This window comes from Haematobia irritans, chromosome 3 (genome assembly GCF_050003625.1).
Source record: "Haematobia irritans isolate KBUSLIRL chromosome 3, ASM5000362v1, whole genome shotgun sequence".
In the NCBI taxonomy this organism is placed as follows: Eukaryota; Metazoa; Arthropoda; class Insecta; order Diptera; family Muscidae; genus Haematobia; species Haematobia irritans.
In genome coordinates, this window is record NC_134399.1 from 121,977,061 (window position 1) to 121,992,066 (window position 15,006).

Genomic DNA, 15,006 nt, shown 5'->3' on the forward strand with positions numbered 1-15,006 from the left:
TTGTTATCGGTCCATCCTTTGGGTTCTCTTCACAATCACATGTCACAAATGCTGCAATGTTTGTTATTGCTAGTTCTGTCGCACGGGCAGAGTAGTATTGTAGTTTGTTTATTTTTTCCATTCAATCCTGTGAATGAGAGATGGCGTCGGTGTATGCGTATGTATGTGTGTGTGTGCGAATGTATATTTTTCTCTCCTACTTTTTCGTAAACATATTCCCCCTTTTTAAAGAAATTTTGTTTGGGTTCATCGCTTTCGGGTAGGACAAACGGTAGCCTAAATCAACGAACCCAAAGACTAAATATTACACCAACAAAAAAAAAGAGCAAACATTTTTTAATTGATGTACACATAAGAAACTAAATTTGCCTATGGGAATTAAATTAAATTAAATAGAATTGAACTTGATAAAGGTTGGATATACAGGGTGGCTGATATGTATTTCAAACACCTTCAGGTTCACCCGGAAAAGGAATATGATCACCTCAAACATGATTCAAGAGCAACATGTTATTTTTGGGTAGGGAACATGTAATGTTTGTCGCATTATGTTATATTTTCCGAAATTATGTATATGATTTCGGCAGGCATTTTATGTTCCGTTCGTTTATTTCTATAGAAAATTTTCATCAAAATTGTATATCTACAGAAAAATTTTGCCACGATTTTATTTCTATAGAAAATTTTGCCAAAATTTTATTTCTATAGAAGATTTTGTCAAAACTTTATTTCTATAGAAAATTTTGTTAAAATTTTATTTCTATAGAAAATTTTGTCAAAACTTTATTTCTGTAGAAAATGTTGTCATAAGTTTATTTCACATGATTTATTTTGTTTCTTATTCGATCTGTTTCAGTTTAAATAAAATTCTTTATTTTGCCAAGCTTGAGATCTATTTGTTTTTATTATTTTCAATTCATCCGTCTTAATATTTCGCAATTTTCGTTGAATGGCTTCATCAGAGGCGTATGATCTATAAACATTTTTTTATAATATTAATTAATTAATTAAGTTAAATTAAATTAATTTGAATTGAAAATAATAAAAACAAATAGGTCTCAAGCTTAGTAAAATAAAGAATTTTATTTAAAAGTTTATTTCTATAGAAAATTTTCGTTACAATCTTATTTCTACTGAAAATGTTGTCAAAATTTTATTTCTATAGAAAATTTTGACAAAATTTTATTTTTGTAGAAAATTATGTCCAAATTTAAATTTGTAGAAGATTTTATCAAAATTTTATTTCTATATAAAATTTTGTCAAAATTATATTTCTATAAAAAAATTTTGTCAAAATTTTATTTCTATAGAAAATATTTTTCAAAATTTTATTTCTATAGAAAATTTTTGTCAAAATTGTGGCAAAATTTTATGTCTATAGAAAATTGTGCCAAAATTTTTTGTCTATAGAAAATTGTGCCAAAATTTTATGTGTATAGAAAATTGTGCCAACATTTTATTTCTATAGAAAATTTTCGTTAAAATTTTATTTCTATAAAAATCTTTTGGTAACATTTTATTTCTATAGAAAATTTTGTAAAAAATCTATTTTTATAGAAAATTTTCTCAATATTCTATTGTTTTCTTTATACATTTTATTTAATTTTATGTCAGCTGCATTAGTTTTAATGAATATTATGAATTTTTATTTAATTTTTTTCTATAATTTAATAACTATATTATGTTTTATAACATGGCTACCCAAATTTTTTATGCATTTTGATGGATCTTGAGATAAATCTCGGCCCTTTGATCAGTAGCTCGGCCTATCTTAACAGGAAATTGAGGAATCATAGACACAATTTCACATTCGGACATCTCAATTGCCAAAGCATTCGTCCCTCTAGCTATAGTGTCACAATTGATGAGCTTAAAAACATTCTTGTTGATAGTGGAATTGATGCTTTCGGTATATCAGAGACATGGTTGAAGTCTAGTGTTTCAACTAAATCTGTATCTATTAATGGTTACTCATTTATTCGTAATGACCGTCCTGTGACCAGAGGAGGCGGCGTTGGCATTTTTATATCTAGAAAGCTTAAATACAAGACTGTTTTTAAATCTGATAGCTTTGGTGACTGTGAGTCTTTGTTTCTTGAAATTCAACGAGGACCTGCTAGATTATTGTTTGGTGTCGTGTACCTACCTCATGGCAATCTTGATGAATTTGTCAATACGCATACTGATTTAATGTCGAGGTATTCGGAAATAGTTATTGTTGGTGATTTTAATCGTAACATGTTCAATATCTCTCAGTCCAATATTATGAGAAATGTCAGTCATGGCTTAGGCTTGTCGGTATCGCATAATTGTTTGCCAACGCACTATGATGTTGCCCACAACACATGCTCTTTAATTGACTTCTTTCTATTGAGTAATCCAGCTAAGCTGAAACTTTCTTCTCAGGGTCAGTGCGCTTCTATATCGTGACTATAGGCGTATTAACTGGAATGGTATTATGAATTATTTGACTTCATTTGATTCTACTTCGTTATATGCTTCAATGGACGTTGATTTTCAGCTTTCTGTTATCAATGATATCATTTCAAGTCTTTTCACTTTTGTTCCTCTTGTTCGTAGAAGTGTATCTCATGTGAGGGATCCCTGGTTGAGCTCGAGGGAGGTTGTAGTCTCTAGGTCTTTAATGGACCTTGCTCATAGGGAGTATAGACAACATCCATCCGAGGATGATTTGCGTATTTTTCGACTTTATAGAAATAGGGCGAAGTCCATCATGAGGAAAATGCGAAGGGAGTATTGTATGCGTGATTTTGACCATAGGTCTAATGCGCAGATGTGGAGTACGCTACGCTCTTATGGTTGTTTTGCGGAGGATGCTGTGCCAGAGGCAGATGTTGAAACTTTGAATGAGTTTTTTGTTGGCGACTCGGTTTCTAATTCCTTCAGTGATGATAGTATTGATGTGAATGAACGTTTTGATGAGTTCTCGTTCGATTGTATTTATGAGGATGATATTTATGATGCGGTTCAACGTGTTAGGTCTGGATCTGTAGGTGTCGATGGTATTCCAATTAAGTTTATCAGGATTATTTTGCCCTATATTTTGAGATATATTTTATACTTATTCAATACTATCGTTACTACATCTGTTTACCCAATGGCTTGGAAACTAGCTAGGGTGGTTCCCGTACCTAAGACGGCTAGATCTGGTAATATTGATAACTTTCGCCCCTTAAGCATCTTGCCTGCACTATCTAAAATTTTTGAAAGTATAATATTGAAGACTACTCTGAACTTTGTTAATGATTGTGATATGATTAGTTCTCATCAGTATGGGTTCCGAAATGGATACAGTACCACCTCCAATCTTCTGCATATGACTGATGCTATAAGAAGTGCTACTGATATTGGGTTATGTAGTAGTTTGGTTGCATTAGATTTGTCTAAGGCTTTTGACCGCATTGACCACCATAAACTAATACGGAAACTAGCCACTAACTATCGATTTTCTATTACAGCATGTAGGCTTTTCAATTCCTATATTTCAGGCCGCAGTCAATATGTTTTATATTAGTGGAGTGAATTCGTCTATACGTTCTGTTACCTCTGGAGTACCCCAGGGGTCCATACTTGGACCTCTTCTGTTCGTTCTTTTTATAAATGATGTTGTTAATCACATTGATAACTCGCATTGCACACCATTTTTATACGCTGACGATATTCATCTACTCTTTAGTTGTACTAGTGTTGAAGGGTTACAGAGTCAGGTCAATCGTACTATGGACGTCATTAAATGTTGGCTGGATGATAATGGTTTGCATATTAATGCTCATAAGAGCAAAGCATTGTGCTTCGGTTCGCAATGGGCTACACATCCTGAGTTTGTTATCTGTTATGATGGTGCAAGGATTGACATTGTTGAGAGCATGAGATGTCTTGGTGTTACAATTGATAATAGACTTGATTTTTTTGCCCATTTTAATTTACTTACATCCAGGATCATATTACTGCTTCGTAGACTATATTCCACGAATTCTTATTTTCCCTGCAATATTAGGAAGAGGATAGCGTTAGGGTTGCTTATGCCTCATGTGTACTATGGATTGGAAGTGACATCTGGTACATCTGCATCTAACTTCTCTCGAGTTCGCCAACTTGTACATACTATTGTTCGCTATGTATATAGACTTCGACGCCATGACCATGTGTCTCGTTTTGTATCATCATTTTTGGGGTTTCCATTTGATTCACTGGTTGATGTTAAGTTGTTGACCCTTTTTTACGGGATTATTAAGTCTGGATTGCCACCCCTTTTAAGAAGTTATTTTGTTTTTACCAGGACAAGTAGGAACCCCCAGATTCTGATTCCTAATATGCACAGTCAATTTTATGAACGATCATTTTTAGTGAGAGTTGCGCGTTTGTGGAATCGACTGCCACTATTTTTGCGCAATTTTTCTTTTTCAAAGAGGGTATTTAAATATAAGTTTATTGACCACATTAACAGTGGGCAATAGTCTGTTACTACTGATTGGGCTATGAATTTTGTTTTTTTGAATTTTATTGATTTCGTTAATATTGCGGCTGGGGAGCCGTGGCTATTTCTATATATACTTATATATCTAATAATGGATTTGTGATATTATTATATACGTTTATTATTGTTATTATGCATATCAACTATTGATAACTTGTAATATAGTTTATTGGCCCGTTGGGCTTATTGTATTACAGTGTGAAATAAATGAAATGAAATGAAATGAAAATTTTATTTCTACAGAAAATTTTCTCAAAACTTTATTTCTATAGAAAATGTTCTTCAAGATTTTATTTCTATCGAAAATTTTGCCAAAATTTTATTTCTATAGAAAATATTGTCAACATTTCATTTCTATAGAAAATTTTGTTAAAATTTTATTTCTCTAGAAAATTTTGTCAAAATTTTATTTCTGTAGGAAGTTTCGTTAAAAGTTTCTTTCTATAGAAAATTTTCGTCACAATTTTATTTCTATAGAAAATTTTGTTAAAATTTTATTTCAATAGAAAATTTTGTCAAAATTTTTTTTCTATAGAAAATTGTTTCAAGAAATTTTAGTCAAAATTTTATTTCTATAGAAAATTTTTGTCAAAATTTTATTTCTATAGAAAATTTTGTCAACATTTTATTTCTATAGAAAATTTTGTCAAAATTTTATGTCTATAGAAAATTGTGGCAAAATTTTATTTCTAAATTTTGTTAAAATTTTATTTCAATAGAAAATTTTGTCAAAATTTTACTTCTATAGAAAATTTTGTCAAAATTTTATTTCTATAGAAAATTTTGTCAATGTTGCACTTCTATAGAAAATTCTGTCAAAATTTTATTTCTATAGAAAATTTTGTCAAAATTTTATTTCTATAGAAAATTTTGTCAAAATTTTATATCTATAGCACATTTTGTCAAACTTTTATTTCTGCAGAAGATTTTGTCAAAATTTTATTTCTTTAGAAAATTTTGTCAAAATTTTTTTTCTATAGAAAATTTTGTACAAATTTTATGTCTATAGAAAATTTTGTAAAAATTAAATTTTTATAGAAAATTTTGTGAAAATTTTATTTCTATAGAAAATTCTGTCAAAATTTTATTTCTATCGAAAATGTTGTCAAAATTTTATTTCTATAGAAAATTTTGTCAAAATTTTATTTCTATAGAAAATTTTGTCAGAATTTTATTTCTATAGAAAATTTTGTCAAAATTTTATTTCTATAGAAAATTTTTCAAAATTTTATTTCTTTAGAAGATTTTGTCAAAATTTTATTTCTATAGAAAATTTTGTCAAAATTTTATGTCTATAGAAAACTTTGCCAAAATTTTATTTCTGTAGAAAATTTTGTTAAAATTTTATTTCTATAGAAAATTTTGTCAAAATTTTATTTCTATAGAAAGTTTCGTTAAAAGTTTCTTTCTATAGAAAAATTTTGTCATAATTTTATTTCCACTGAAAATGTTGTCAATATTTTATTTCTATAGAAATTTTTTTCAAAATTTTATGTTTATAGAAAATTGTGGCAAAATGTTATTTCTATAGAAAATTTTCTCAAAATTTTATTTCTATAGAAAATTTTCTCAAAATTTTATTTCTATAGAACATTTCTGTCAAAATTTTATGTCTATAGAAAATTGTGGCAAAATGTTATGTCTGCAGAAAATTGTGCCAAAATTTTTTGTCTATAAAAAATTGTGCCAACATTTTATTTCTATAGAAAATTTTCGTTAAAATTGTATTTCTATAAAATTTTTTCGTTAAAATTTTATTTCTATAGAAAATTTTCGTCAAAAATTTATTTCTATAGAAAATTTTGTAAAAAAAAAACTATTTTTATAGAAAATTTTCTCAAAATTTTATTTCTATAGAAAATTTTCTCAAAAGTTTATTTCTATAGAAAAGTTTGTCCAAATTTTATTTCTATAGAAAATTGTTTCAAGAAAATTTTGTTAAAATTTTATTTCAATAGAAAATTTTGTCAAAATTTTATTTCTATAGAAAATTTTGTCAAAATTTTATTTTAATAGAAAATTTTCTCAAAACTTTATTTCTATAGAAAATGTTCGTCAAGATTTTATTGCTATAGAAAATTTTGCCAAAATTTTATTTCTATAGAAAATGTTGTCAACATTTTATTTCTGTAGAAAATTTTGTTAAAATTTTGTTTCTGTAGAAAATTTTTTCAAAATGTTCTATATATAGAAAAATTGTATAGAAAACTTTGTCAAAATTTTATTTCTATAGAAAATTTTGTCAAAATTTTATTTCTATAGAAAATTTTGTCAAAATTTTATTTCTATAGAAAATTTTGTCAAAATTTTATTTCTATAGAAATTTTCTATAGAAATTTTCTATAGAAATAAAATTTTGAGAAAATTTTCTATAGAAATAAAATTTTAACAAAATTTTCTATAGTTTTATTTCTGTTGACAACATTTTCTATAGAATTAAAATTTTGGCAAAATTTTCTATAGAAATATTTTGGAAAATTTTCTCAAAAGTTTATTTCTATAGAAAATTTTGTCAAAATTTTATTTGTATAGAAAATTTTGTCAAAATTTTATTTCTATAGAACCTTTTGTCAAACTTTTATTTTATAGAAAATTTTGTCAAAATTCTATTTCTGTAGAAAATTTTGTCAACATTTTATTCTATAGAAAATTTTCTCAAAATTTTATTTTTATAGAAAATTTTCTCAAAAGTTTATTTCTATAGAAAATTTTGTCAAAATTTTATTTCTATAGAACATTTTGTCAAACTTTTATTTTATAGAAAATTGTGTCAGAATTTTATTTCTGTAGAAAGTTTTGTCAAAATTTTATTTCTATAGAAAATTTTCTCAAAATTTTATTTCTATAGAAAATTTTGTCAAAATTTTATTTCTATAAAAAATTTTGTCAAAATTTTATTTCTATAGAAAATTTTGTGAAAATTTTATTTTTTAGAAAATGTCACAATTTTATTTCTATAGAAAAGTTTGTCAGCATTTTATTCCTACAGAAAATTTTGTCAAATTTTTATTTCTACAGAAAATTGTGTCAAGAAATTTTTGTCAAAATTTTATTCTATAGAAAATTTTTGTCAAAATTTTATTTCTATAGAAAATTTTTGTCAAAATTTTATTTCTATAGAAAATTTTTGTCAAAATTTTATTTCTAGAGAAAATTTATGTCAAAATTTTATGTCTATAGATAATTGTTCTATAATTTTATGTTTATAGAAAATTGTGGCAAAATTTTATTTCTATAGAAAATGTTCGTTAAAATTGTATTTCTATAAAAAATGTTCGTTAAAATTTTATTTCTATAGAAAATTTTGTCAAAATTTTATTTCCATAGAAAATTTTGTCGTAATTTTATTTCTATAGAAAATTTTGTAAAAAATCTATTTTTATAGAAAATTTTCTCAAAAATTTTATTTCTATAGAAAGTTTTCTCAAAATTTTATTTCTATAGAAAATTTTCTCAAAATTTTCTATCTACAGAAAAATTTTGCCAAAATTTTATGTCAATAGAAAATTGTGCCAAAATTTCATTTCTATAGAAAAAAAATCTTAAAATCTTATTTCTAAAAAAAATTTTCGTTAAAATTTTATTTCTTTAGAAAATTGTCGTCAAACTTTTAATTGTATAGAAAATTTTGTCAAAATTTTATTTCTATAGAGAATTTTGTACAAAATCAATTTTTATAGAAAATTTTATTTCTATTGTAAATTTTGCGAAAATTTCATTTCTATAGAAAATATTGTCAAAATTCTATTTCTATATAAAATTTAGTCAAAATTTTATTTCTATTGAAAATTTTGTCAAAGAAAATTTTGGTAAAATTTTATTTCTATAACAATCTTGTAAATAATACTCTGTGCTAAATTGGGCACTGAAATGGTAATTTTTTTCGAATTGTAATATGCAATCTTTGAAATACATGGACGGACGGACACTAGTTCCGTAGGGATTTTTTTATTCATACCAAAGATTCTGGAAATTAATAGATCATACTTGCTGAATAGTGGTTATATAAATATTTTTTTTTTTTTTGAGTGTACGTCTATTCTCCTGTGAATCTGGAACTGGAAAAGAAAAATTCTTTTTGTTTTTTGGTAAATGTTGATGTTGTTTTTGTTGCGGCTACTGATGATCCTGGAGCTACTGTTCTTGCTAATAGTTAAATATTTATTTTAGGCACACAGGAGAGGCGTTTAGCAAACTCCATTGGGAATGGGTGGAGTGTTGTTTTGAAACAGAGAGAGAGAGAGAGTTGGTGTATGGGGCTATGGATGATTTGCTTTGCTTTTGCTTGTTTGTATGAAAAATGTTTGCTACACACATCTATTCGCATACATACATACCGCATATTTGATGGGGTGGTGTGATAATGATGTTTGTCCAACACTTGATGTATGCGTGGTCAGGCTTTTGTGTGGCATTTAAACGAATTTTGTTTCCCCTTTTTCTTTGACAATTCTCGTATACATTCCCACCACAGACTCGTTCATAGTCTAAGATTTTCTGTTTTATTCAAAGGCTTTTATTTGACGCTGTTTTTTTTTTCTTTGGATAAACAATTAATGAAACGTCATATATGTCAGCTACAAAATTCATGTCGAAACTCAATTTAGATATCCATCATCAGAGTCTTTTGATTTGTGGACCAATTGTATTAGTCCAAAATTGATTTTTGATATATGAATGAGTTCTAATGGTAAACATTTGGTCATAGTTTAAGTGCATAGGATATTTAATCAGTGTTCTGGATATTGGGAAAAATGATTTTAAAATATGTTTATAAAAAGGAATTTACCAATGAGATTCTTTAAAGAAATTATATCAATTGATTATTAAAAATTCTCAGATTCTTTAAATGAAGATGATAGTTTTTTTTTCACGACAATCACTAGTGCTACTAGTTCAGAGAATATTTGATTCATATATTTCAATTATTTTAATAGAGATGTAGGAAATAATTTGTAAGATACATAATAGGGTATCAATCGAAAAGTAATTTGCCGGAACTCAATTTAGATATCCATAATCGGTCTTTTGGTATTTCATATATGAATAAGTTCTAATGGAAATGTATAGGATATTTAATTAATATCTTTGATATAAAGAAAAAAGATTGTGATGAAATTTATGATTTTTTTTTTTTTTTGTATTTTAAGACTTAACAATTTTCAGATTCATATTGTCACTTAACATAGTAGTTCAAATTAATTATTTTAAAGCAGATTTCACAAACTGTAATTTTGGATACATATTGTTGCATCAATCGAAAGGAAAGGTGCTTTAGATAGACGAAAAGCGTTTATTTCTTTAATATGAGCAAGTACGAGATGAACATTTTGCATCTTAAAAAATAAAATGGTGTTTTTTTGTTGTTTTGGTTTGAGCAGAGTCTGTTTTTTGCTTTTGTATGATGACAGGGATAAAACAATTTGACATAAATTGGAAAAGCCTTAACGGTAAGAGAATGAGCTTAAGCAACACTGAATAAAAGCATGTCCGGTTCCAAAGATTTTGTAATGATTTTGGTATTGATTCCCTGTCATGATTCCGCGGAATCATTAAAGCCAAGTTGACCTTTTTTTGGGGTGAGGGTGGGTAAAAATTCCTTTACGCATATGACAAAGAACATCTCCCGTCGTATGCCGGACTCAATCTATATATATATACCGATAATATCGGCTAAAAATAACCCGACCTTTATTGCTCCTGGAGTTTTGCTCTACCTCGGTACCGTTTCCACATTAATTCCAGGTGGACCCCCATGTAGGTGCCTGTCCTATTGATCATCCGTGTCTGCGTCCAGACTGTAGCTTTCCTATGGACCGATATGGACTAATTTTTGCATGGTTGTGAATGGGCTTATGCTAACATCACGTACCGAATTTCAACCAGATCGGATGAACTTTACTACTCCAAGGTTCCTGAGGTAAAATCTGGGGATCGGTTTATATGGGGACTATATATATCCAGCAAAAAAAAAATGAAACGTGTTTTAAAGGCACAACTTTCTTTTTAGCACAACAGGAAGTTCTGTTAATTAAATTTTGTATAGCTCATGTTTTTTTTTTATATTTTTATACCCACCACCATAGAATGGTGATGAGGGTATAATAAGTTTGTCATTCCGTTTGTAACACATCGAAATATAGATATCAGACTATATAAAGTATATATATTCTTGATCAGGGAGAGATTCTAAGACGATATAAGCATGTCCGTCTGTCTGTCTGTCTATATATCTGTCTGTTCTAATCACGCTATAGCCTATATATATATAGATATTTGGCACAGATTCGTGTTTTGTTTGCAGGCAGGTCAAGATCGAAGATGGGCTATATCGGTTCAAGTTTTGATATAGTGCCCATATAAACCGACCTCCCGATTTGGGTTCTTGGGCTTTTAAAAGCCGTAGTTTTTATACAATTTGCCTGAATTTGGAAATCTAGAGGTATTTTAGGACCATCAAAGAATGTGCCGAAAATAGTGCCTATCGTTCCATGTTTTGGTATGAGCCCCATACAGACCGATTTTCGGATTTTATTTCTTGTGTTTCTAGAAACTGTATTTACTATCCTATTTGCCTGAAATTTGAAATCTAGAGGTATTTTGGGACCACAAATAGGTGTGTTGAAAATGCTCCGTATCGGTCCATGTTTTCGTACAGCCTCCATATAGACCGATCTCCAGATTTTATTTCTTGGGCTTCTAGAAACTGTATTTACTATGATTTGAATGAAATTTGAAATCTAGAGGTATTTTATGGCCAGAAATAGGTGTGCAGACAATGGGATGTATCGGTCCAGGTTTTGATATAGCTCCCATATAAACGGATCCCTCGATATGGGGTCTTGAGCTTCTAGAAACCGTAGTTTTCACTTGATTTGCCTAACATTTGAAATCTAGATATATTTTAGGACCACAAATAGGTGTGCAGAAAATCGTGAGTATCGGTCCATATTTCGGTGTAGCCCCCATATAGATCGACCTCCCAAATTTACTGCTTGAGCTTCTAGAATCTGTAGTTTTTATCCAAGTTGCCAGAAATTAGAAATCTAGAGGTATTTTAGGACCATAAAGAGGTGCGTCGAAAGTGGTCCGTATCGGTCCAAGTTTGGTATATCTGTATAGACTGATCGCCCTATTTCACTTCTTGGACTTCTAGAATTCTTAGTTTTTACCCAATTTGTCTGCAATTGGAATTCTAGAGGTATTTGAGGAACATTAAGAGGTGTGTCGAAAATTTTGAGTATTGGTCCATGTTTTGGTATATCCCCCATATAGATCTACCTCCCGGATTTATTTCTTGGGCTGCTAGAATCTGTAGTTTTTATCCACTTTGCCTGAAAATGTAAATATACTGGTATTTTAGACCATAAAAAATTTGTATCGCATTTATTTCTACCGGTCCATTATGTAAGACATTGATCGATCGACCGATTTCACTTTTTGAGGGTATAACTGATCATAAAAATTGCTTGAAACTAAAAGTAAAATTTCCAGATTTTACTTCTCATTATCGTTTGAATAATGGCAGTAAAAATCTACTGATTTAAGATTTCAAATCAAGGCTTTTTTCATAATTTACACGATATGTTTATGATTTCTCTTACATTCAAAAAAAAAAAAACATTTTTCTTATAAATCCAGAATCTGAGTCTAGTCTTCATAGGTAGAATCTTTAAATTTATTTTCGGGAAGTGTACTGGTTCAATTGATCTGCTTGGAAGAATATCTGTCATCAAACATCCTGGAATTCCACATATATTATTAAGATAACCGCACCGACGAAGAGTTTTCAAACGAAACAATTATATTTGATTCCTGGTGGTGGGTATTTAAGATTCGGCCTGGCCGAACTTACTACTGTATATACTTGTTAATGGATAATTTCGCCTTTTTTACGTCAAATCGGTTACAAACAGAGTAAGAATTAACAAGTATATACAGCTGTAAGTTCGGCCGGGACGAATCTTAAATATCCACCACCAGGAACCAAATATATTTGTTTCCTTTGAAAACTCTTCGTTGTAGCGGGTTGATAATGTATAGAATTTCTGGGGGATTTGATGGCAGATATTCTCCTAAGCAGTCCAGTTCAACCAGTAAATTCTACCTATGTAGACTTAATCAGATTCTGGATTTAGAAAAAGAGACGTACAGAGTATGCTGCAAGTAAAAGAATGGAAGTAACCAATTGGCGCCTTAAAAATATATCTAAACAATGAAAATTCCATTGAAATTTTTTCTACCAGTACATGCCTAATGTGAAATATAATATGTTTGAACGATGATACAAACAATATTTTGTTTGGACTAACCCTGAAAATATATATGCTTGAAGCAAAATGTGTTTGTGGCATATGTTAAAGAAGCGATTTTTTCTGAGGGTGTACGACAAGCCCATGTTAAATTCCAAAAAGGACATTTTCACTACTTTTTTGGCGACGATTTATTTGCTGGGGTACATTATATAGACGTTTACAATCGACGTTCGAATTCCAATATCTCGTTTGGAATTACCTGCAAACCCATCGATAAAAGTGACCGCAACATTTTCTCATTGCTTCAGAATTTTTTATATGTATTTGTTTAAACTCTATGAATAGACCTGTGGTTCTAAATGACTCAAGCAATACGTTTTGCGCTGGAATAAAGTATTGCGAGATTTCAAAGTCATAAATATTTTATATTGCTAAGAGATTAGTTGCGCTGCATAGAGGTGTACAAAAGGCAAGTAGAACGAAAATAATTAAAACTGAAACTCGCCAAACTTCTTTAAAGAAAAATTTATTAAAAAAAGGCGAAAGTCGATTTTTCAACTAATCGACTAATAATTGTTAAATTCGACTTTTTGTATTCTTCAAATCATGTTTTTATAATAAAAAAAATCTAAAAGTCTAACTTGAATTAAAAGAGAACATGATTTCGATGTGATGATTATGCTGATTACTCATCAAAAGCTGAATTTTCAATAATCGAGAAGTCGAAAAGTTGTCTTTGTCAAAATCCAAATGTCCATATTTTCCAATTTGGAAAAAGACAAAAATCAACATTAAAAAAGTAGAAATGTAAATGTAATGAGAAATTGTCTTTTCGCCTTTTCGTAACTTGGAAATGTTGATTTTTTTCTTAAAAGGAAAAAAAGTAAAAAAATCGACATTTCCAAGTTACGGAAAGGCGAAAAGCCAAATTTTTGATTCTCATTACATTTACATTATCAATATCGTCAATTAAATGTGATCCATCTCGATGGGTATTTAAGATTGTGACAGGCCAAATATGCGGACTTATATATGTATTTTTTTTTTTGTCAGTTAGCATGGCCTCAAATATAATTTGATGTTTTTGTGGATATTCTTTTCATCATATTTTACGTAACTAGCAAATTTATGCAGCAAAGCACACTATTTTTTTTATTTTTTCTACCCGTGGTTTTCTTATTTTGAACGTCCCTAATAACATTTGTGTTTTTCTTTTTTTGTCTATTTATAGAAATTCCCGCAAACCGCAGTAATAACTCAAACCAACAGCAGAAGGCGTTAAGAAAACTTCAAGAACATAACAACAACACAATCGGGAAAACATTAAAAGTGGTAACATGCTGAAGAAAATGGGAGGTTTAGGACTCTTGGCTTGTGGCATTTTGCTGTTGTGCGCTGTCAGCAGCGTTGAATCCTATTCAAGTATGTATTAGAAGTGGAATGGGAGAGACACTAGAAAAAAAAACTCCTCACACACATCCTGGCCATAATAGGATGATCAAAAAAAAAAACTTAAAAAAACATTTCTTCCATTTCTAAGACTTCTTTGTTATCGTTAAAGAAATTCTACACCCTTTTCCTTAAAAAAATACTCCAAAGATTATACTAATATTCTGAATGTCCTTATACCTTTAAAAAAATTGCTATCTTCCTTTAAATCCTTTCTTAAATTAAACCTTCTTTATGAGTATTTATTTAAAATTAAAGTAGATAAAAAATAAAGGGAGGTCCAAACGTAATGCATGATTTTAATACACTTAAAAAACGTGAGATCAACATGAAAAAAAATGTACTCTGAAAGAACAATTTTCTTTTGTGAGAAACGAAATTTAAGTTAAGAATATTTTTTTGGCGCTAAATTTTGTTTTTGAGACAATCCTTGAATCACTTATCACAAAGTTTTGTTTATTTTATAACAAATAAAAAAATACTGCGTAAAAAAGTGGAAGTTTGTTTGTCCAAAATTTCGGTCCGGAGGACAGAATTTTTTCACACACCCCAAGAAAAAATACTTTCCCCCGAAACAAAATTTTATACAAGCTAATTTCCCCTTTCTTATACACAAAAAAAAATTTTCTGTTTCAGTCAAGAAATTAATTGATCCAATTAATTTTTTAATTGAAATGTCTTCAGTCACGGAAATGATAGTATCAATTAAATAATTAATTGAAGTCAATTTAATTTAATTAATTGATACTATTATTTTTATACCCTCCACAATAGGATGGGGGGTAAATTAACTTTGTCATTCCG

At 28.8% G+C, this 15,006-nt stretch overlaps 1 protein-coding gene across 5 annotated transcripts in view; it reads left to right on the forward strand.

The window, feature by feature from the left end:
• Positions 1–15,006, forward strand: part of LOC142229571 (uncharacterized) — a 518,551-nt gene that overhangs the window by 465,815 nt on the left and 37,730 nt on the right. For 4 of the 5 annotated variants that reach the window (XM_075300139.1, XM_075300138.1, XM_075300136.1 and 1 more), the window contains one exon: positions 13,985–14,175. In XM_075300139.1, the coding sequence (XP_075156254.1) occupies positions 14,091–14,175 (85 nt within the window). In that variant the 5' untranslated portion in view covers positions 13,985–14,090. Of the gene's footprint in view, positions 1–13,120; positions 13,223–13,984; positions 14,176–15,006 lie in introns of those variants that run through there. The other variant, XM_075300140.1, reaches the window with a different exon arrangement.